The sequence below is a fragment of the Erpetoichthys calabaricus genome, chromosome 2, assembly GCF_900747795.2.
Source record: "Erpetoichthys calabaricus chromosome 2, fErpCal1.3, whole genome shotgun sequence".
NCBI classification, from domain to species: domain Eukaryota; kingdom Metazoa; phylum Chordata; class Cladistia; order Polypteriformes; family Polypteridae; genus Erpetoichthys; species Erpetoichthys calabaricus.
This window is the reverse complement of record NC_041395.2, coordinates 4,482,465-4,507,562: the sequence shown is the minus strand read 5'-3', so window position 1 is coordinate 4,507,562 and position 25,098 is coordinate 4,482,465. Positions and strand designations below refer to the sequence as shown.

Here is a 25,098-nt window from a genome sequence, read left to right as displayed (position 1 = left end):
ATCTAGGGAGGGTTAGGAAGAAAGGCTCCTGTGGGAGGATCAATTGCAAAATGGGTAATTTTGTATGATGACCTGTGGGAGAGATGGGAGTGTTGGGGTGGAATGGGATGCCGGTTTTATCGCTGGGGTTAATTTTAGAGTGGAGATATGCTATGTGGTCTGCTCCTGGCTTCACTGAGGGCCCTGTCCACAATATGAGAAGGGTCTCCGATATCAAAGGAGAAGCTCCCCAGTCTGACTATTTCATTACAAGACTCACCTTCATCATTGCAGGGGCGCTGGACTGCAAGGAACTATGAAAGAGGTGGAGAGCTTTATGTTTGGCAGGGATGGAAGGAGCTGTAGGGAAGGTGACTGTGTGTGTTGGTTGGCTTGTAATAGACAGACGACTGAAGTCCTAATAACTAATAAAAACACATATGTATACACACACACTAGAAGACAGACAGAGAGAGAGAGACAGAGAGGAGTAAAAGTCTCCATACAGCAAGTATAGATGGTAATTCATACAGAGGTCGTTTTTAACCCAAACATATACTTGTAGTAACACCGTTTGACAGCGACTCTAACGATTATAATTCTACTTATCTAGGCAGGCACTGTGATGTTTTGGTTACGGCTTTGGACTTCAAACCCTGAAGTTGTGAGTTCAAATCCCACTACTGACACCACTGTGTGACCCCAAGCAAGTCACTCCAATTAGAAAAACAAAAGAAATGCAACCAATTGCATCTCAAAAAAAGAAATGCAACCAATTGCATCTCAAATGTTAAGTCATCTTGGATAAAGGTGTCAGTCCAAAAAGTAAAATGTATACAAGTAGATCTCCAAGGTCAAGCAATCCCTTGTTATCTTCATTTCACAGACTATCACTGTGTCCTTTTAATTTTACTGTTGTAGATGTCATATAGACTGGACGGGCATCCCAGGTAGGGGAGAACAAAGATCCAGACCCAGAAGGGATGGCCGGAGTGGATGGACGGACAGCCCACCGGAAGAAGATGTCGCTTGTCAAGGGACCACACTCCCTCGGAGCAGGGGGAACGTTGAGCAACACTCAACTGGAGGAGGGCAGTGAGGAGGTGAGAGGAACTGTGAGGAGAACTGAATTGTAGAGAGAGATAACCTGTGCTTAGTGCTTTTGTTATTGTGTAATAAACCTTCCATTATAATAATAATTAATAATTCTTTGCATTTATATAACGCTTTTCTCACTACTCAAAGCGCTCAGCAATTGCAGGTTAAGGGCCCAACAGAGCAGAGTCCCTATTGGCATTTACGGGATTCGAACCAGCAACCTTCTGATTGCCAGTGCAGATCCCTAGCCTCAGAGCCATTATTTGAACCTTGGACCGTGCTGGTGTGCTCGTGTTGGGGCACGCTGACAGCCCGGTTACATTACACTGTCTATTTGTTTATAGTTTAATATCATCCCATTACTTTACGTTCACCCTTTACTGCTTTAGTGCTGCGGGCTTTGCTCTGATTAATTTAGCAGTAATATATGCAGTTCAGTGGAATTTATTGGTCTTTGGCAGAGGAGGCTGCTTGGGCTGATGAACTCACCATAACAGTAAGTTCTGTTTTGATGGGCCTGGCTCTTATACAAGAGAGGGAGACATTTCTCCTGAGCTCACCATCTCGGCTAAGTTCCCTGTGCGTTGTACTACTTACCTTGGCCTCTTTGTTGGTGAGAATGTCCTTGGTGGCCAAGTTCTGCAGGATACTCGTGATGTCGTATTCAATCACATAGGTCAGGTAGGGCTTGTAGTACTCGGTGATCTGGTGAAGATCTTCATAAGAGAATTGCTTTATAACTTCAGGAAACTTCTGTGCCAACCCTGAAGTGGAAACAGAAAAGACAAAAATTAAGAACTACAGGAGCTAAGCCGGTCCAATGTCTCCTGCAGATTCTTTTTAAAGGTTGTTGAGGTTTCTGCTCTAACTCCATGTCTCAGTAGTTTGTTCCTGATTTCCAGCACTCTTTGTGTGAAGACTTGTTTCCAAGCTTCAGTTTTAAATGCACTTATCCTTCATTTTCATGATTCCTGGTTAAGTTGATAGAATTCTGCTAGATCTCAAAGCCTTTGAGGATTTTGAAGACCTGATGAGGTCCCCATGTTGTCTCCTCTGCTGAGACTAAACAGGTTTAATTCCCTGAAGCTCTCACAGCAGGACATGTCCTTCAGTCCCATGACACACCTAGTTGCTTTCCTTTGCACAGCTTCAAGTGCTGCTATGTCTTCTGGTGACCAGAACTGCACATAACACTCCTGAGGCGGTGTCACTACTGCATTATATAGTCTGAGCGTAACGTTCTTTGATTTATATATAACAGTTTATATGATATAACCTAACATTTATTTGTTTTTTTATTGCTTCTGTGTACTGCTTAGATGATGAAAATTGTTGTGTCAACATAAACCTCTCAGTCCTTTTGTCTCCTGTGGCTCAGTGTCTCCCATCTTGTTCCTTACCTTTTGCCCACATGTAGCATTTTGCACTTTTCTACATTAAACTGCATGTTCCAGGTGTTTGTCCAGGTCTTCCTGAATTGTTTCTGCTGCTTCCTCAGTTTTAGTGTATCATCTGTGAATGTGACTAACTACACCAGAACCAATGTCATTAATATAAATCAGAAAAAGGAATAAGGGCTCAAGGACAGACCCCTGAGGGTCTCCATTGATACCCTCACTCCATTCTTCTCTCCTCTGTACTTATTGTCTCCTGCCAGTTAACCAACTTGTGCTCCAGTTTCGTAGGTCACCTCTGACGCCCACAGTTTCTAGTAACAGAATTCATCTTCGGCGTGGGACGACTCTTTCAAAGGCTCTTTGAAAGTTAAAGGGAAGGATGTTGTATGCTTTCAATGGAGTCAGCGGTGTCTTGGCGACCTCCGACAATGGAGAGCAGTGGAGAAGGACAGCATGCCTTTGTAGGCCTCCTCTTATGGCGACTCTGAAGCCACTGACTGACTGATGAGTCTGCCAGAGCTGTTTCACTCCCAGCATTTTCTCCAGATTCAAGAAAGAAAACAGTGAAATGAAGTCATAAAACTGGCCCTCTCTGGTCAATTGTCATCAATGGGGGCGTATCGCGTCCCTGCACTTCACAATTAGATAGTTAGACAATAAACATTTACATTGTTAGACATTAGTATAAGGGGCGGCACGGTGGCGAAGTGGGTAGCGCTGCTGCCTCGCAGTTGGGAGACCTGGGGACCTGGGTTCGCTTCCCGGGCCCTCCCTGTGTGGAGTTTGCATGTTCTCCCCGTGTCTGCGTGGGTTTCCTCCGGGCGCTCCGGTTTCCTCCCACAGTCCAAAGACATGCAGGTTAGGTGGATTGGTGATTCTAAATTGGCCCTAGTGTGTGCTTGGTGTGTGGGTGTGTTTGTGTGTGTCCTGCGGTGGGTTGGCACCCTGCCCGGGATTGGTTCCCTGCCTTGTGCCCTGTGTTGGCTGGGATTAGCTCCAGCAGACCCCTGTTTTTGGGTTCAGCGGGTTGGAAAATGGATGGATGGACATTAGTATATTTTTATCAACCTGTGTGGTAGGAGTGGTGGCTCTGAGGCTAGGGATTTGCACTGGTAATTGGAAGGTTGCTGGTTCGAATCTCGTAAATGCCAAAAGTGACTCTGCTCTGTTGGGCCCTTGAGCAAGGCCCTTAACACTAGAATTACCAGAGCCTATGAGAAAACTCATAGATCCGGCCCACCTTAAATCCCTTCGCACCTCTCCGTCAGCATCTTTTGTCCTGTAAATGTGCCAGTTAAGACAAACAGCAAGAAGCCTGCTATCCCATCCCCCCACCTCTGCAGAATGTTCACAAAGTTCTCCCAGCTCAGGCCTTGATTGATTATCTGGGAGTGAAGTGCTGGAGTTTTAGAGTGGTGTGACAGATAGAGGCTTTGTCCACCTCTTGAACCCTCAGGTACCACTCTGATGACCAGGTGAAAGTATAAATATTCTTTATTCTATAAAAATATCGTGCACAAAGCACTCTTCACACCACACTCATAAACACAATACTTCTCAATAAACCAATCCTCCTCGCCCAGACACTTTGCCACCCTTCCTCCCAGCTCAGCTCAGTGTACTGGGCTTCCCAGAGTCCTTTTATACACCCTGACCCGGAGGTGTTCCCATTCAACAGTCCAGAGTTCCTTTTCCCTTCCGGGTCAGGGTAAACCGTCCTTTTCTTCAACCCGGGAGCACATCGTTTCTTCCTGTCACGTGACCGTGATGTACTCCCGGGTTATAGGGCACATGTGAGCCTACGAGCCCCCTTACAGCGACGCCTGGTGGCCCCCAAGGTATCCAGCAGGGCTGTGTATAAAAACTACATAGTCCATGAGGCCCTGCTGGAACTCGGGGCATGTCCACGCTGCTGGGAGAGCTCCTCCTGGCGGCCTGGGGGTGAGGGCCGGAGAAAGAAGCCGGCAATCCACCACAGTGGAAATAATAGATCATTATTTGGAACAAACGCATTTCATGTGTGTTCCATTTCTACAATAATCTGTATAAACACATTGTTAAAACAGAAACGTTTTTCATATTTTAGTAATAAATGACAAAATGCAGGCATAAACTATATAATGTGTGAAGCGTTAAGTCTAAAGATCAAGTAAACACTTTTACAAAAGGTTCAAGGACAATACAACAGCTTCCGTGGCATAGCGGTAAGATTTACACACTTATAATTAAGAGTCCCCGGTTTGATCCCCACTGCCTTGCTATATTTGCCGTTTTCAGTAGTGAGCTGCTCCTTTTGTTAATATTATACAGTACACACATACCTTTGGTTTGTGTCTGTAACAGACCGTGTACATTTATAGGACTTGTGAAAGTTACCATTTTTTTTTCACTTTTATTTTCTCAGTCACGATCATGATACATACTACCGCCCTAGGGATCTGGCGCTGTTAGTTTTTATTTGAAACTGGGAGTAACTGTAGATGTGAGTGGTGTTTTGAGACAATGGAACTGGACATTCTCTTATCTGGGGGGATAAAAGCTGACACACACACGCTGGTGAATCTGCCTGCCTTCTTCATATCTCACTGTCATTTGATTTTTTTTAATTCAGTTTTATTCAGTGCTCCCGCCGCACTGAATAAGCTCACACCTTCTGGTGCACAATGTCGATGCAGCACGGAGAAAAAAAAGAAAGAGACAAATATATGGGACATTGGGTATAAATGTATGGTACTTGTAAAAGTTAGCTTTTTTCAGTTTTATTCTCTCAATCACGATCACACTGTAATACCCCTCACGCCTCTCCTGATCTGACTCTAAGTTAACGCGCTAGCGTAAATTCACACCCGATCTGACGCTGTTTGTTTTCAAATAATATTGCATTAGTGCGATGATGTTTTCTGATTAATTTTATACCCAATGTCCCATATATTTGTCTTTCTTTTTTTTCTCTGTGCTGCGTTGACATCGTGCACCAGAAGGCTGCACTGAATAAGCTCCAGTTATTTACTTACTTCCTATAGAGTAAAGTCACCAATACTATCCAACTGCAGAGCCACAGCACCATACGTCACCGCAGTTTTAGACCCGCAGTTACAGACCCGGATGTGACATCTCTGTCATTTCAAGACTGACTTTGTAAAATTACTTTCAGCAGGTCTCGGCAAAGCCTGGAAAGTAATGGTGGGTCAAAGACCCGTTCAGAAACCAAATAATACGCATCATTTTGAAGTTCAGAGGGTTTCTGCCATCACGTCGTGTCATACATCAAACTAAACAATACGGATCGTTTCTGTGAAATACACTATTAACATTTACGTTGTGTTCGGGTCTGTGGGAACCATTTAACATGTCGACAAAATTAAAATCATCAAGATCTGTGTTAACTGAAAATAGTTTTTCGTTTACAGTCATAAACAAAATATACAATATAATTATAATGTTTACACCACGTTAGAGTTTAGTAAAATGTTAATTATAAAAGTGATTACATTTTTTAAAATGTACTATGAATGTGTGCAATATTGTTGTACACCATCCATCCATCCATCCTCTTCCGCTTATCTGAGGTCCCCGGCCACTTCTTCTAGCTCTTCCGGGAGAATCCCGAGGTGTTCCCAGACCAGCTGAGAGACATAGTCCCTCCAGCGTGTCCTGGGTCTTCCCCGGGGCCTCCTCCCGGTTAGACGTGCCCGGAATATCTCACCAGGGAGGCGTCCAGGAGGCATCCTGATCAGATGCCCGAGCCACCTCATCTGACTCCTCTCGATGCGGAGGAGCAGCGGCTCTACTCTGAGCTTCTCACCCTATCTTTAAGGGAGAGCCCAGACACCCCGCGGAGGAAACTCATTTCAGCCGCTTGTATTCGCGATCTCGTTCTTTCGGTCACTACCTATAGCTCATGACCATGGGTGAGGATAGGAACATAGATCGACTGGTAAATTGAGAGCTTCGCCTTACAGCTCAGCTCCATTTTCACCACAACAGACCGATGCAGAGCCCTCACCGATCCGCCTGTCGATCTCCTGCTCTATTGTTCTCTCACTCGTGAACAAGACCCCGAGATACTTGAACTCCTCCACTTGAGGCAGGATCTCGCTCCCAACCCTGAGAGGGCACAGCCTTTATCAGGGGGTCCGGTACCCCATACTCTCAGAGTACACTCCACAGGATTCCCCGAGGGACACGGTCGAATGCCTTTTCCAAGTCCACAAAACACATGTAGACTGGTTGGGCGAACTGCCATGCACCCTCCAGGACTCTGCTAAGGGTGTAGAGCTGGTCCACTGTTCCGCGACCAGGACGAAAACCACACTGTTCCTCCTGAATCCGAGGCTCGACTATCCGACGGACCCTCCTCTCCAGGACCCCTGAATAGACTTTTCCAGGGAGGCTGAGGAGTGTGATCCCTCTGTAGTTGGAACACACCCTCCGGTCCCCCTTCTTAAAGAGGGGGACCACCACCCCGGTCTGCCAATCCAGAGGTACTGTCCCTGATGTCCATGCGATGTTGCAGAGACGTGTCAACCAAGACAGCCCTACAACATCCAGAGCCTTGAGGAACTCCGGGCGTATCTCATCCACCCCCGGGGCCCTGCCACCAAGGAGTTTTTTGACCACCTCGGTGACCTCAGTCCCAGAGATGGAGGAGCCCACCTCCAAGACTCCAGGCTCTGCTTCCTCATTGGAAGGCATGTTAGTGGGATTGAGGAGGTCTTTGAAGTACTCCCCCCACCGACCCACAACGTCCCGAGTCGAGGTCAGCAGCGCACCATCCCCACCATATACAGTGTTGACACTGCACTGCTGCTTCCTCCTCCTGAGACGCAGGACGGTGGACCAGAATCTCCTCGAAGCCGTCCGAAAGTCGTTCTCCATGGCCTCCCCAAACTCCTCCCATGCCCGAGTTTTAGCCTCAGCAACCACCGATGCCGCATTCCGCTTGGCCTGCCGGTACCTATCAGCTGCCTCCAGAGTCCCATGTTGTATGTTGTAAACCAATTTCAAATAAACATTTAAGCCAATCTAATATTTTTAAACATGTACGTGAAGAAAACGGCGATACATATTCTACACTGAATTATGCTATATATTAATGTCCTTACATAGAACTGCTGTAGTTTTTGTCACTTATTATTATAAACGATGGGCCATCAAAAGAAAAAAAAAAATAATAAGAACACAATTTATTTATATGGCACCCTGCCCAAAATTCAGAAAGAACATCAGGACGATATACAGTAACATTGGCTACAAATAATATCTTCACTAAATAAAGATAAATACAGGATATATAAAACATTCAAATAGAATAAAAGTCAATAATTCAGACTAAAATACAACATCTAATACTACAAAAAATCTTGAACAAATAACATAAATTGTGATAAAAATTCAAATCCTGAGTACCTGGACAGACAGAGGGGGTCAACTGACAGAAGGGGCCGAATGTCAGGTCTGTTTGATGTCCTCCTAAATCAGCGTTTCTCAACCTTTAAGTATTTGTGACCCAAGTTTTCATAACAGTTTTAATTGTGCCCCCCTAACATTTTTTTGAAAGGAGCCCACTAATACCAATTTGCTCTTTTTTAATTAATGATATATCATAGATGTATATTTTATTCTACCTACTTAACTTTTATCAACATTTATCTAACTCTGTATTTATTTTTCTAGTATCAGAATGTAGTCTAAGTTAATTTGTTTTGGTTTCAATAGATGGATTTTTCATATTTTCGATTCTTGTTTTCTTTTTTTCACATCTTTGCGCCCCCCTAGGGGGAACCACCCCACAGTCTGAGAACCACTGTCCTAAACAAATGAGTTAAAAACAAATGAAGGGAGTCAGCGGATGTCATTAATGTTGGGAGGTCAGTCCACAGTCAGGGCGCTATATACAGCTGAAGGTCCTGCTGTCACCTACAGAGTGCAGGTTAGTGGGAGGCACAAAATGAGAGGACCTTAGTGGGCAGGTCAACAGAATTTGATATTCAGTCCTGTAAGACACAGGGAGCAGTGAAGGTGCAGCAGGATGGTGTGATGTGCTCGCTGTTGGTGGTCCGTGTCAGGACTCTGGTTGAGTTTTGAATCAGCTCGAGCTGTGATATACGATCCGAAGGGGCACCTGCCAGTAGTGACTTACAATAATCAATGCAGGATGTGATAAAAGCAGGGACAAGATTCTCAGCATTAGAAAAGGAGAGGAAGGAGCAAACACGGGATATGTGACACAGGTGGAAGTTTCTTAATGTGGCTTACATGGTGAAATAAGAAAAGGAGAAATCTAAGTGACACCGAGAAGGTGTGAGGAGATCATCACCCAGAATGGTTGACGTGTTGCTTGTTTTCTTAAGTTGCACTTTAGTGCCACTTTGCAGGAGTTCAGTTATGTTACAATTTCATTTTAAAGAGTTTTGCTCTGCTCAGGTTTTAATTTTAATTTAATTTCACTGAGGCAAGTTGTGAACAGAGAAGCTGTGATGAAGAGTTACTTTTAACACTGAAATAGATCTAAGCATCATCTGAATAAAAATGATAAGCAGACCAAAGCTACGAATAACGTGCTCAAGGGGAAACACAGAGATACAGAAGAGCAGAGGACATCATTTCATTAACAAAGGGAAGTCAGATGGAGGAAATGCTGTGAGAAATGAAGGCGTGAGTGTCACCCTGGACATGACATAAGCTGCATGGCCACAACGCCATATGCAATAACTTTTACTTTTACACAAACTGGGACAGGAGCTCCTCAAGAGGAAGGTGACAATGCTTAGCACAATAAGGACAAATAAGCCAGAACTCTCATCTCAACTGCTGGCCACACAGAACAGGCCAGTGAAGACCTTCACGTTTGTCTAAACAAATGACACGTCTTTGGTGAACAATGTGACCTGTACAGAGATAGAAGACTCCATGGTCAGAAATGATAATGGACTGTAATGCTACAAAAAGAGGAGTGGAGAATTTAGACAAACATTACGCTGGATGCTGGCCACAGGCAAAACATATTGAACATCTCAGAAAAAAATACTTTTGTCATCTCGACAACCTCGAACTGAGACTGGAACAGGGAGAAGGAGAGGAGCAGGTAAACCATTGGTGACACCTCACCTGCTACTGGGATGACATGTGCCAAAGACCCCAGCATGTACAGCCATTGTGTCGATTCAACAGTCAATAATGGCACCAGTAGTGTGTATGCATAGTGAGTGTGTTTGTGTGTCTCACTGTGTGAACTGTACACTTATTACAGGATTGTGTAGAAAATGAAAATATTCAGTGCTGCTTGATAAACAAACAAAATGTGATCTGAGAGCGATGAGTAAACTGGTTATTTACATCGCTTGTTAAAATAAAGTGACCATCTGATTTAAAAAAAAGTCCCACAATAGTACATACATAGAAAAAATGTCATCATAAGTTGAGATTCACCACAATTATTTTTTATGCTTCTCAAAAAGAAATTAAAATACAATGTTTGTAAACTACTGCATTTGTGAAGGACTGAAGTGTGGGGGGCTATCTAAACTATCATTGAGTGGATTTCAGTAATGTGTGTAGTGACTTAGAAAACCATAAATATTACATTAAAATATACTGCTCAAAAAATTAAAGGAACACTTTATAATGAGAGTGTGGCATCACGTCAGTGACACTCCTGGGCTGTCGATCTGCTCAGTGAAGTAGCAGGGGGGCTTGTTCATCAGTCTCAGCTGCTTTCGTGCACTAGAGGGGGGGGCAACAATGAGACGACCCCCTAAACAGGAATGAATGGATTAACAGGTGGAGGGAGGCCACTGACATTTGTCCCTCCTCATCTGTTTTGTGACTCGTTTTGCATTTGGCTACAGTCAGTGTCACTACTGGTAGCATGAGGTCATACCTGGACCCTACAGAGCTGGCACAGGTAGTCCAACTTCTCCAGGTCGTTACCTCAATACGTGGCATTGCCAGAAGGTTTGCTGTGTCTCCCAGCACAGTCTTAAGGGCATGGAGCAGATTCCAGGAGACAGACAGTTATTCTAGGAGAGCTGGACAGGGGGGCTGTAGAAGGTCCTTAACCCATCAGCAGGACTGGAGGAACAGGATGAGCTCTGGCAGAGCCTACAAAATGACCTCCAGCAGGCAGGCCACTGGTGTGAATGTCTCTGACCAAACAATCAGAAACAGACTTCATGAGGGTGGCCTGAGGGCCCGATGTCCTCTAGTAGGCACCGTGGAGCTTGATTGGCATTTGCCATAGAATACCAGAATTGGCAGGTCCACCACTGGTGGGTGCCCTGTGCTTTTCACAGATGAGAGCAGGTTCACCCTGAGCACATGTGGCAGACATGAAAGGGTCTGGAGAAGCTGTGGAGAACGTTATGCTGCTTGTAACATTGTTCAGCCTGACTGGTGTGATGGGGGGTCAGTGATGGTCAGTCCAGGGAGGCATATCCATGGAGGGACACACAGACCTCAACAGGCCAGACAACAACACCTTAACTGCCATCAGGTGTAGGGACGAAATCCTTGGCCCCACTGTCAGACCCTATGTAGCTTATGTCATGTCCAGGGCAACCCTCATGCCTTAATTTATAAATAATAATTAAGTTATCTGAATTTTATATTAATATAATCTTATATCACAGCTAGAGCTGATTCAAAACTCAACTACTAAAGTCCTGACACGAACCACCAACAGCAAGCACATCACACCATCCTGCTGCACCTTCACGGCTCCCTTATTTATCTTTATTTAGTGAAGATATTATTTGTAGCCAATGTTATATCGGTCCTGTTGTTCTTTTTGAATTGTGGGCAGGGTGCTGCATAAATAAATTGTGTTCTTATTAGTAATTTTTTTCTTTTGATGGCCCATCGTTTATAATAATAAGTGACAAAAACTAGAGCAGATCTATATAAGGACATTAATAGATAGCATAATTCAGTGTAGAATATGGATTGCTGTTTTCCTCACATACATATTTAAAAATATTAGATAGGCTTAAATATTTATTCTAAATTGGTTTACAACAATATTGCACACATGCATTGTACATTTTAAAAAACATAATCACAAAAAAAAAATCACTTTTATTATTAACATTTTACTAAACTCTAACGTGGTGTAAACATTATAATTATATTGTATATTTTGTTTATGACTGTAAACGAAAAACTATTTTCAATTAACACAGATCTTGATGATTTTAATTTTGTCGACATGTTAAATGGTTCCCACAGACCCGAACACAACGTAAATGTTAATAGTGTATTTCACAGAAACGATCCGTATTGTTTAGTTTGATGTATGACACGACGTGATGGCAGAAACCCTCTGAACTTCACAATGATGTGTATTATTTGGTTTCTGAACAGGTCTTTGACCCGACATTACTTTCTGGGCTTTGCCGAGACCTGCTGAAACCTTTCAAAAGTAATTTTATGAAGTCAGTCCTGAAACGACGGAGATGTCACTTCCGGGTCTGTAACTGCGGGTCTACAACTGCAGGTCTAAAACTGCGGTGACATATGGTGCTGTGGTTCTGCAGGTGGATGCTACTCAAAGTCACAAGTAGAGTGCATAGCTTCCCATGTACATATACAAAGTACAGCGATGGCAAAAGTGCATTCTTGATCCAATGTAGAACCGTTGTCATCATTTGAGTTTACCTCTGTAATAGCGCGTCTTTATGTGAAAACAGCAGTGTCAAATGCGAGGCGGGGGGAGGTTTGGGATCGTGAACACGGCTGAGAGAATAAAACTGAATAAAAAAAAAAAAAAAAAACTAACCTTTGCAAGTATCATAAGTTACACCGGCTGTTACAGACTGGAATCAAACGTATGTTTTTATTCTAAGATAGTAAGAATAAGAGCAGCTCACTTCTCAAAACGGACTCGTCCAGGGTCGAACCCGTGAAGTTTTGATTACCAGTCAACAGTTGTTACCGTTGCGCCACCGAAGTGGTCGTACCAAATGCATGTCAATGTCGCACCCTAATGCAGGTTCTTTTTTCTGCAGTTATATTCTTGAATAGAAGCACACTTGTTCTGTTATATTTGTACCTTTTGTGAAAGTGTTTCTTTGATATTTGGAATTCAGGCTTCACACATTACACACTTCATGTCTACATTTTGTCAATTATTACTAAACCATGAAAAACGTTTCTGTTTTAGCGATGTGTTTACATAGATCATTGTAGACATTGTATTTATAAAAGGTGTCATTTTGCTTGACTTCTCACTCTAAACAACTCTAAGCAACTGACACACAGGTAAACAGACTTGAGCTGAGAAAACTGTGTGGCGGTGGGGGATGTGATAGCAGACTGCTTGTTGTTTGCTGCTTATCGACACATTTACAGGACAAAAGACGCTGACAGAGAGGTGAGAAGCGATTTAAGGTGGGACTGATCTATGAGTTTTTTCGTAGGCTCTGGTAATTCTAGTGTTAACCTGCAATTGCTCCGTCATGGGTATGATGTTAATCTTCATCCAGCCCTCCAACCGAATCGGCACTTCAGCAACCATAGAAAACCTCCCACTGTCCCACTCCATCTGAACTGGTGTGGTGCTGATGGCTGCACTCGGGTCCTAATCTGGGATCCTGAGGTGGTTTGTCATGTGGTGGGTGCGGCGATGTGCTGTATCAGTATGGGCTCCTAACCTCTAGCTCTCTCTCCTCTGTGTGATAGATATTAATCTTTCTGTTACACCAGGCTACCTTCTTTTTGCTAAATAATCATTTTATTAAAAATCTCAAACCAGTAACAATTTAGATTTGCAACAGAACACTACAAACAAAGCAGTTTGTCAATTTTTCAAATCCTGCGATTGTTTCTTCATGTTTCCAGCTTTCCCTCTTTTATTTCAGTGCCCCCTTCTCTCATCTTGTGGCGTATCCCTTCCTCACATCCCTTCTTTGTCCCCCTCTTTCCTCACTTCTTATGTCATCTGTTTCTCATCTAAAGTGATCGAAGTTTTCTTCATTGTCAGAAGTAGCTGAGTTTTAAAATGTTGTGAATGTAGCCTTGCACTTCTTGGGCTAAAAATGAGTCAGGTAGGCTGCGGGGTTATGGCATGCACCACTTCACCAGTTTATCCACAAAGTTTAGCAAACTGAAGCACATGAGCCGACTAAGCTGAGTAGCAAATGTGGGCTGCTTTGTGAGCTTGAATTCTATGTTATTACGATTAAACCCGAGTCAGACTTGGGGTGACATGTCATGATGTGTTTTACAGTGTTAGCACTCAAAAGACAGCATTCTACTGCCATCTAGTGGATAAAATGACATCATGCTACAAAACAATTCTTGAATATAACTAGGAGTTACTTGAAGGTAACTCAATATTCCTGAGTGGGACAAAACACCTTGTAAAACTTCGAATGTAAAGCCAGTTTATGAACAAAGTGGAACTGAACCATTGATAGAACTGAACAACAGTGATGATAAAATGAAGTGATCACCAGATGTGGAGATGGATAGGAAACTTCAACTCCCAGCAGTCCCTGCAGTGGCTCTGATTGGTCATCTGCTGAGGGTGCAGAGGCTGTTGGGTACAAGGAGGCCAGTGCGACATTTTAAAATGGGGCCAGTGGTACCAAAAAGGAGGAAGTCTTTTGTGCTTTGTGTCTGGAGTTGCATATCTGTCTGCCTTCTGTTTTGGTACCTGTGGATTCTTGTCTTGTCCTCGATTGTCTCCTGATTTGGGTGTATGGACTGTCTGGTGACTTCCTGCTGTCTGAGGATTTGTTGTCATACTGTGAAGAAAGGAGCGCTCCTGATCCCACCACACGTCATCATCACATCAGGAAATCCCAGTAGGCCTGACCTTTACATTCACATACAGCGAGCTGATCTCTGGACTCTCTACCTCCATCACTTAGTTACATCAGTTGCCGTTTTCATGGACTTCATCGTGTGTGATTTTTATTAGTGGTTTGTTATTGTTGATTTCGTGTTTATTGTATTGGGATCATTGTTTTCATTTATTATTTTTTAATACATTCCTTAATTGCTGTTTTATTACCGGTTGCTTTTTTGTCTCTGCTTGTGAATGTGTGTAGGTCGCGCCAAGGCTGGATACGTCCCTGGAATCTCCACCAAAAAAAATAAATAAATCACCGTTTCTTCGATGGTGTGAATCTTAATGGCACTGGACTGCTACAGCTGTACGACCAAACCACCGTGATATGCTTTCTGAATTTGGTGATGTGAAGCTTCACTGTGGTGCGACAGTAGCAGTGTGTCAAAAAAGACAAAACAACTGCAGTCAAGTGCAAGGACTAGAAAAGACCTCAGTCCCCCAAGTACTGTTCATAAGGCAGCAACTGTCAATGCCCGTGTCAGGAGAAATGTGCTATTGAAGACAATGATAAGACGAGGGGCATGTTGATCGTGCGGAGTCAGGCACTGGCATTCTTCTGAGGAAAATGTTCAAAGAAGCAGACTTCAACTGTCTCGACTGTGACGTCAGGCTGTGTGTTGGTGACTGTCTCGAAAAGACAGCAGTGGACGCTCGACAGACCTCTCCTACTGTCTTCATGTTGTGTTATTTATGTGTTTCTATTACATGTAATAACACTTTTTTGTGGAAGAATATTCAACAAATTTGCTGTGTTTTTCCAGGAGTAAGCATAATGCTAAGAGGGCTACTGTTAGCTAACGTGTCACATGGGTGGTGTCCAAAATCACATGACTGCACTGAGCAGAATGTCTAAATGGTGCGCACGCCTGTAACACATGCATTGTTTTGGCATATCAGTGTGAAAATACGCCGTGGCAATCGGCGGGTCCCCTTCACTGAACACTGAACTCTTATTCTGGTGTGTTGGAATACGGTGTTCATTAAATACGGCATCATTCTGGATGAGCATATCTTCAGAAGAGGAATCACATTAAACCTTGATACGCTATCTGAAAATAAAAGCCAAGCCAGCATCCCGTGGAAATTACAACTTTTAGGACACATACACACTTCAATCATTTCAAAAAACATTACATTAAAGACTTGTTTTTTGAACATTAGAACACTCTTGACGAGAACAGGCCATTCAGCCCAACAAAGCTCGCCAGTCCTCTCCACTCATTTCTTCCAAGAAAGCATCAAGTTGAGTTTTGAAAGTCCCTACAGTCCTCCTGTCTACCACACTACTTGTTCGCTTATTCCAAGTGTCTGTCGTTCTTTGTGTAAAGAAAAACTTCCTAATGTTTGTGTGAAATTTCCCCTTAAGTTTCCAACTGTGTCTCCGTGTTCTTAATGAACTCATTTTAAAATAACCGTCTCAATCCACTGGGCTAATTCCCTTCATAATTTTAAACACTTCAGTCAGGTCTCCTCTTCATCTCCTTAAGGCTCAGCTCTTTGAATCTTTCCTCATAACTCATCCCCTATAGGCCCCCGTAATCAGCCTAGTCGCTCTTCTTTGGACCTTCTCTAGTGCTGCTATGCCCTTTTTGTAGCCTGGAGACCCAAACTGCACACAGTACTCCAGATGAGGCCTCACCTTGAAGACAGGATTCTTCACCAATGAAAGCAGGGGAGTGGAAGATCTTTGATTCAAAAGCACAGCACTGTGGGAAAAATATCTGTCCAGTTGATCTTTAATGTGGAGTTTTCCGGAAGTAAGAGTTAACCACCCAAGTGTTAGACCCGAGCGTCACTCAGGCTGTGAAACCAGTGCTAAAAGTGTTAGCTCCAAGTGTCACTCGGGCAACAGTACAGACCCGTCTCACATAAGCATGAGCTCCGAGGAGTACTCGGGCTGTAAAAGTGCTAACAGCATTAGTCCCAAATGTTACTCAGGTAAAGGTGTAGGCGGGAATTTGTAATAACATAATGGAGTCTTGTAAGAAGCGTTTTTCAGCAGGCCAGGTGTTGCTGGCTCTTGACTGCGATACAAGCAGTGATGACGAGGAGCCTCTCGTCTGCAGCAAATCGGACTTCAGATGGCGAAACAGAAGGCGATTCTGATGAATGTGAAAGTGGCACTCAACTGTGTTTGGGTTTCTGTCAACTCTGCTTGAAATGGACCTGCACCACCTCGTTTTGATATTGTAGGGCCACCAGGAATAAAAGTGAATGTCAACAGCCAGGATCTACCTGAAGTAAGTGACATCGAGATCAAAAGAATTGTCACCGTGCTGAACAGTGTCAAGTAACTGAGCAGACAGCTAAGCAGCTTTCCCATTTCACAGAATATATGATGTTAACATCAGCATATTATTATTAGTCATCATCATCATTATTATTATTTGCGTCATTATTATACTTTTTACATTTCTGACTTTGTATTTTTAGTGTTTTGCACATTTTACATAGAAACATGAGATTTAACAAAAATGTCATTTTTTTAAGCCAAAACATGCAACATTTTTGACAGAGTTTTTAAACAAAATGCAATGCTAACAAGGTTATTAATTTTTGAGAAAAAACACGTTTCAACCATCTAGATGGATAGCAGCCATGGAGATTATGCAACACAAGACTTTGCACGTAAGAATTTTTTTAAATTCTTTTTTTCTAAGGACATTTTTCACATTGGGTGCCACTGGACAGAACTGGTGGCTGTCTGGTCCTGCTCATTTCCAATCTTCATGTCCATGTGCTCCATGAAAACACGAGATTAAACTTTATTCTCGAACACCATTACAAACTGCATGGGAATAAATGTGATTTTGGGGTGGAGCGCTCCTTTAGGAAGCAGAATGCTTCTTTCTTTCTTTCCACTCCTAAAAAACTGTGATTCCATCCATCCATCGTAGGTGGAATGGTGGCTCTGAGGCTAGGGATCTGCATTGACAATTGGAAGGTTTCCGGTTTGAATCCCGTAAATGCCAATAGGGACTCTGCTATGTTGGGTCCTTAAGCAACCTGCAATTGCTGAGCGCTTTGAGTAGTGAGAAAAGTGCTATATAAATGCAAAGAATTATTATTATTAATTATCCATTATCCAACCTGCTATATGCTAACTACAGGGTCACGGGGGTCTGCTGGAGCCAATCCCAGCCAACAGAGGGCGCCAGGCAGGAAACAAACCCCAGGCAGGGTGCCAGCCCACCGCTGGTGATTGTTAAATTGTAAATGAAATAAATTTTACATTCAATTTAGTGAAACTCTTTGTGATAACACTCGACTGTTTTGCTCTTCACTAGCCCCGCTATGTTTCTGGGGCATTCGATTTTACATCACTGACGTCGTGAGGTGGCGGCTGGCAGCGGCGTGTCGGTCAAAGGTGCACATTGCATTTCAGTGCAGCGCACTGTGTGGACGTGACGACAACTCTGACATGTTTTAATGATGCACCGCTTCTGCGAAGTGCAATAGAGTGGAGCCACCATGACACAGAATGAAGCTCCATTTGTGTAGTGCATGTTGTTGTTCAGAATACGGTAGAAAGAGAGCGACGGTGTTACTAACCTTTCATATTTCTTGATGGTCATTCAAAGTCTGTTTACAATGAAGCAGTTCTAAAATGTCTGCTTTAATACATTTGTGTGCATAAGTAATGTGATTTGTAGCAACGTGGAGCCATCTTTATAACATTGTCAACTCCCGCTGCTGTCCAATAGTACAGGGTACCCAAATCCACGGCCTCCCCTGCTGCAGTCCATGCATACGAGAACCAATTGAAGCCCCCCAATGCGCTTGAAGGTTACATAAGTTTTGCTGCTGTGAAAAGCAACATCACAATCTAAAGTTACAAAGATTACCGGCACACAAGACGAGACTCCAGGACAGCCATCCCCTGGACAGTCACGAAGCACAAAGCACACAGCAAACAGAGACACACGAGGCAGTCCATTGGTTTAGTTTTTACATTCAAGAAGAAAGTCAGCAAGTTTTCCTCACCAGACAGAGCATTGATGTCTTCATCAGATCTTCTTTTCCGGGACATCATTGGCACAAATTTATCATTCAGGTCTTCTACGGACATCTTTACACTTTGTGGTTTGAGGAGCCAAAGGGGCAGGCAAGGACTGTGAAGACAAGATAAGAGGGGACATTCAAATTTAAAAAATGACAGGCATGGAGCAGACAGACAGCAGACTTGGGTCCGCCGTTCATTTGGACACGACGCACCGGAAGGAGACGATCTTCCTGTGAAAGACCACAAACATTCACGTCTAATTCATAATAATACATTCATGAAAAAAAAGACCCTTTACAGCATCATCGAACAGGGTGGGATATGCAAGTCTTCAAAAATTGTCAAAAGCAGAGAGAATCTGAGCACCGGCGTGCTTGAATTTTCTGAAGTGCTGTCAGGTCCCATCAGCAGTTAGTTGGACCGTGTGCCGTGCCCGATGTTCTAGATGGTGACTTGTAGGGTATTTTGATAAATATTTGTGAAATTCATTTTGGTCTTGACAATCAGTGCCTTCTATCTTTCTGGCTCATTTTGATTTCTGATTCATGTTTCTTTTCCTGGTTCTCCTTCCATTCTTAATATCTACCATTCTGAATTGTCGCCAGTGCTGTCAGTCTATTAAAATCGCTCGATTACAGTGACTTTTAAACACAGCAGCAAGAATTTGAGTGCTGGCTTCACGTCGCACCATGAGCCACTTGTGGATAAAGAAATTCACCATTGCCTTAGGACTTCGTGTGCGCATTTGGTCCTTTAGACCCGGAAAACCCTAATTTGCAGGCCATTTTTGTGTAGGAAAGGACGCCCTCATGATGAAGAGTAAACCAACAGGGGTCTTCAGCAGAAAAGAGCAGAAGGACTTGAAGTTGTGCATCAACTGACCTCACAGGTTCTGTATCTAATGGGATATGAGGGGTCACAAAACTTTGAAAGAATGGGGATCGGTGAAATCAACATGCTGAGTGTTGTTTTATGCTATTTTGAGGTTCCTGATTCTAGATTGTTTCCTCCCACAGTCCAAAGACATGCATGTTAGGTGCATTGGCGATCGTAAACTGTCCCTAGTGTGTGCTTGGTGTGTGGTGTGTGTGCACCCTGCAGTGGGCTGGCGCCCTACCTGGGGTTTGTTTCCTGCCTTGCGCCCTGTATTGGCTGGGATTGGGTCCAGCAGACCCCCATGACCCTGTAGTTAGGATATGGCGGGTTGGAAAATGGATGGATGGATGGATGATTCTAGATCATGATCAAATTTTTGATAGTTAATTTATACCAGTGGTCCTAGCCCTCCAAGAGTCACTCCCAGAAAGTTAAAAATAACAAATTTCAAAAATAAACACGTGGGTCATCATTTTAGACTGGTTCAACATCACCGATTTCAATTAAGTGGGGTTTGCCCAGTTGACAGGCAAACTATTCTGAGACTACTTCTGCTACACTATATGTTATATTTATACCAGTAATGGCGCACTGCTATAATGATAACATGCAGCGAATCCACTTGACTTGAGCATTCCTAGTTTTCCTCCTCTTTCTCTGTACATTTACCATTCGTTTGCTCAGAGGTTGATGCTCTTGTTGCTTCATGAGCGACTCTTGTCTCCACCCTAGTGGCCCGCTTCTTCTCTACTTCCGTTGGCATCTTTTAAAGTTAAAACTGATTAAGTCTGTGTTTGTGTTGTTTGCAATTACTTAGTACATTTACTTTAATTTTTTACTTAAGCTGGCACTTAAGTCTTCAATCTGCCTCATGAATGATTTAAGATATGAAGAGGTAGAGGAAGTGACGGCGAAGGGATGAGACATGTGCCGCACAGCCGCCCTGCTGGCTGCTGCCAAGAGTTGATTCTACAATAAAATAAAATAAAAATAAAAAGCAAAATAACCTTGGAGGTCAATCACAACCCCAAAAGCAGATAGTAGATATCATGTAGTATATATGCACCAAATTTCAAGTCAATCGGTCAAATGCTTTGCAAGCTACCGGTGATTTAAAATCCTGGACAGACAAACGAACAGCCACAGTAGCGTATTATATATAAAGACTAGCAAAATACCCGCGCTTCGCACTGGAGAAGTAGTGTGTTAAAGAGGTTATGAAAAAGAAAAGGAAACACTTTAAAAATAACGTAACATGATTGTCAATGTAATTGTGTTGTTATTGTTATGAGTGTTGCTGTCTTATATATATATATATATATATAATATACACACATAAACATAAATAAACATATATACATATCTACATATACACATATCTACATATACAGATATCTACATATATATATATACATATACACATCCACATATATATACATATATATATATATATATATATATATATATATATATACACATATCAACATATATATACACACATACAGTACATACACACACATAAACATACATATATATATATATATATATATATATACAGTATACACACATACATACATACAGACATACACATATATATACACACAGACACATATATACATATATATTTACATATCTACATATATACTGTATTTACATATCTACATATATACACATATCAACATATATATATATACATATCTACATATATATATATATATATGTATATCTATCTAGACATACATACATACATACATTTACACATATATATATATATAATACTGTACAGTAATCCCTCCTCCATCGCGGGGGTTGCGTTCCAGAGCCACCCGCGAAATAAGAAAATCCGCGAAGTAGAAACCATATGATTATATGGTTATTTTTATATTGTCATGCTTGGATCACAGATTTGCGCAGAAACACAGGAGGTTGTAGAGAGACAGGAACGTTATTCAAACACTGCAAACAAACATTTGTCTCTTTTTCAAAAGTTTAAACTGTGCTCCATGACAAGACAGAGATGACAGTTCTGTCTCACAATTAAAAGAATGCAAACATATCTTCCTCTTCAAAGGAGCAAACAAATCAATAGGGCTGTTTGGCTTTTAAGTATGTGAAGCACCGTGCAGCATGTCACTTCACGAAGCAGCTGCACAGAAGGTAGCAACGTGAAGATAATCTTTCAGCATTTTTAGACGAGCGTCCGTATCGTCTAGGTGTGCGAACAGCCCCCCTGCTCACACCCCCTACATCAGGATCAGAAAAAGTCAGCGCAAGAGACACAGAGAAAAGTAAGCCGGGTAGCTTCTCAGCCATCTGCCAATAGCGTCCGTTGTATGAAATCAACTGGGCAAACCAACTGAGGAAGCATGTACCAGAAATTAAAACACCCATTGTCCGCAGAAACCCGCGAAGCAGCGAAAAATCCGCGATATATATTTAAATATGCTTACATATAAAATCCGCGATAGACTGAAGCCGCGAAAGGCAAAGCGCGATATAGCGAGGGATTACTGTATATGTAATTGTGTTGTCATTGTTATGAGTGTTGCTGTCATATATATATATATATATATAATAGCAAAATACCGCGCTACACAGCGGAGAAGTAGTGTGTTAAAGAGGTTATGAAAAAAAAAGGAAACATTTTAAAAATAACGTAACATGATTGTCAATTTGATTTCAATGATTTCCCATGGGCTCACCACCTATGGGAGGGGCCAAGGAGGTCGGGTGCAATGTGAGTTGGGTGGTGGCCGAAGGCGGGGACCTTGGCAGTCTGATCCTCGGCTACAGAAGCTGGCTCTTGGGACGTGGAATGTCACCTCTCTGAAGGTGAAGGAGCCTGAGCTAGTGCGCGAAGTTGAGATGTTCCAGCTAGATATAGTCGGACTCACCTCGATGCACAGCTTGGACTCTGGAACCAATCTCCTTGAGAGGGGCTGGACTCTGTACCACTCTGGAGTTGCCCCCGGTGAGAGGCGCAGAGCGGGTGTGGGTATACTTATTGCCCCCCGACTTGGAGCCTGTACATTGGGGTTTACCCCAGTAGACGAGAGGGTAGCCTCCCTCCGCCTTCGGGTCCTAACTGTTGTTTGTGCGTATGCACAGGGGGTGCTAGAGGGCATACCTTCTGGGGACTCCCTCGTTCTGCTGGGAGACTTCAATGCTCACGTGGGCAATGACAGTGAGACCTGGAAGGGTGAGATTGGGAAGAATGGCCCCCCCGATCTGAACCCGAGTGGTGTTTTGTTATTGGACTTCTGTGCTCGTCACAAATTGTCCATAACGAACACCATGTTCAAGCATAGGGGTGTTCATATGTGCACTTGGCACCAGGACACCCTAGGCCTCAGTTCGATGATCGACTTTGTGGTCGTGTCGTCGGACTTGCGGCCACATGTCTTGGACACTCGGGTGAAGAGAGGGGCGGAGCTGTCAACTGATCACCACCTGGTGGTGAGTTGGCTTCGATGGTGGGGGAGGATGCCGGTCAGGCGTGGTAGGCCCAAACGTGTTGTGTGGGTCTGCTGGGAACGTCTGGCAGAGCCCCCTGTCAGAAGCAGCTTCAATTCCCACCTCCGGCAGAACTTCGACCACATCCCGAGGGAGGTGGGGGACATTGAGTCCGAATGGGCCATGTTCCGTGCCTCTATTGTTGAGGCAGCTGACCGGAGCTGTGGCCGTAAGGTGGTCGGTGCCTGTCGTGGCGGCAATCCCCGAACCCGTTGGTGGACTCCGGCGGTGAAGGATGCCGTCAAGCTGAAGAAGGAGTCCTACAGGACCCTTTTGTCCTGTGGGACCCTGGAGGCAGCTGATAGGTACCGGCAGGCCAAGCGGAATGCAGCTTCGGTGGTTGCTGAGGCAAAAACTCGGGCGTGGGAGGAGTTTGGGGAGGCCATGGAGAACAACAGTGTCAACACTGTATATGGTGGTGATGGTGCGCTGCTGACCTCGACTCGGGACGTTGTGGGTCGGTGGGGGGAGTACTTCGAAGACCTACTCAATCCCATTAACATGCCTTCCAATGAGGAAGCAGAGCCTGGGGACTTGGAGGTGGGCTCCCCCATCTCTGGGACTGAGGTCACCAAGGTGGTCAAAAAACTCCTTGGTGGCAGGGCCCCGGGGGTGGATGAGATACGCCCGGAGTTCCTCAAGGCTCTGGATGTTGTAGGACTGTCTTGGTTGACACGCCTCTGCAACATCGCATGGACATCAGGGACAGTGCCTCTGGATTGGCAGACCAGGGTGGTGGTCCCCCTCTTTAAGAAAGGGGACCAGAGGGTGTGTTCCAACTACAGAGGGATCACACTCCTCAGCCTCCCTGGAAAAGTCTATTCAGGGGTCCTGGAGAGGAGGGTCCGTTGGATAGTCGAGCCTCGGATTCAGGAGGAACAGTGTGGTTTTCGTCCTGGTCGCGGAACAGTGGACCAGCTCTATACCCTTAGCAGGGTCCTGGAGGGTGCATGGGAGTTTGCCCAACCAGTCTACATGTGTTTTGTGGACTTGGAAAAGGCATTCGACCGTGTTCCTCGGGGAATCCTGTGGGGGGTGCTCCGAGAGTATGGGGTACCGGCCCCCCTGATAAGAGCTGTTCGGTCCCTGTACAACCGGTGCCAGAGCTTGGTCCGCATTGCCGGCAGTAAGTCGAACCCGTTTCCAGTGAGAGTTGGACTCCGCCAGGGCTGCCCTTTGTCACCGATTCTGTTCATAACTTTTATGGACAGAATTTCTAGGTGCAGCCAGGGTGTTGAGGGGGTCCGGTTTGGTGGGCTCAGGATTGAGTCACTGCTTTTTGCAGATGATGTTGTCCTGTTTGCTTCATCAGGCCGTGATCTCCAGCTCTCTCTGGATCGGTTCGCAGCCAAGTGTGAAGCGGTTGGGATGAGAATCAGCACCTCCAAATCCGAGACCATGGTCCTCAGCCGGAAAAGGGTGGAGTGCCCTCTCAGGGTTGGTAGCGAGATCCTGCCCCAAGTGGAGGAGTTCAAGTATCTCGGGGTCTTGTTCACGAGTGAGGGAAGAATGGAGCGTGAGATCGACAGGCGGATCGGTGCGGCATCTGCAGTAATGTGGGCTCTGCATCAGTCTGTCATGGTGAAAAAGGAGTTGAGCCGCAAGGCAAAGCTCTCAATTTACCAGTCGATCTATGTTCCTACCCTCACCTATGGTCATGAGCTATGGGTAGTGACCGAAAGAACGAGATCGCGAATACAAGCGGCTGAAATGAGTTTCCTCCGCAGGGTGTCTGGGCTCTCCCTTAAAGATAGGGTGAGAAGCTCAGTCATCCGGGAGGGGCTCAGAGTAGAGCCGCTGCTCCTCTGCATCGAGAGGAGTCAGATGAGGTGGCTCGGGCATCTGATCAGGATGCCTCCTGGACGCCTCCCTGGTAAGGTGTTCCGGGCACGTCTAACCGGGAGGAGGCCCCGGGGAAGACCCAGGACACGCTGGAGGGACTATGTCTCTCGACTGGCCTGGGAACACCTTGGGATTCTCCAGGAAGAGCTAGAAGAAGTGGCTGGGGAGAGGGAAGTCTGGGCTTCTCTGCTCAAGCTGCTGCCCCCCGCGACCCGACCTCGGATAAGCGGAAGAGGATGGATGGATGGATGGATGGATGGATGATTGTCAATGTAATTGTGTTGTCATTGTTATGAGTGTTGCTGTCTTTTAATATATATATATATATATATATATATATATATATATATATAATATACACACACACATAAACATATATATATACATATACATATATATACATATCTACATATATATACACAATACATAAACACACACATATACATACACACACACACATTATACACATATATATATATATATATATATATATATATATATATATACTATGTGTATATATATGTGTTATATATATATGT

The 25,098-nt window shown here is 44.0% G+C and overlaps 1 protein-coding gene across 1 annotated transcript in view; it reads right to left on the bottom strand.

Moving 5' to 3' along the window:
- The window catches only part of LOC114644966 (NACHT, LRR and PYD domains-containing protein 3-like), a 91,073-nt gene that overhangs the window by 46,151 nt on the left and 19,824 nt on the right, over positions 1–25,098 (bottom strand). The window contains exons 2-3 of the mRNA XM_051924014.1: positions 18,310–18,437; positions 1,675–1,841 (exon numbers count right to left, since the gene is read on the bottom strand). Coding sequence (XP_051779974.1) covers positions 1,675–1,841; positions 18,310–18,394 — 252 coding nt within the window. The 5' untranslated portion in view covers positions 18,395–18,437. The remainder of the gene's footprint in view (positions 1–1,674; positions 1,842–18,309; positions 18,438–25,098) is intronic.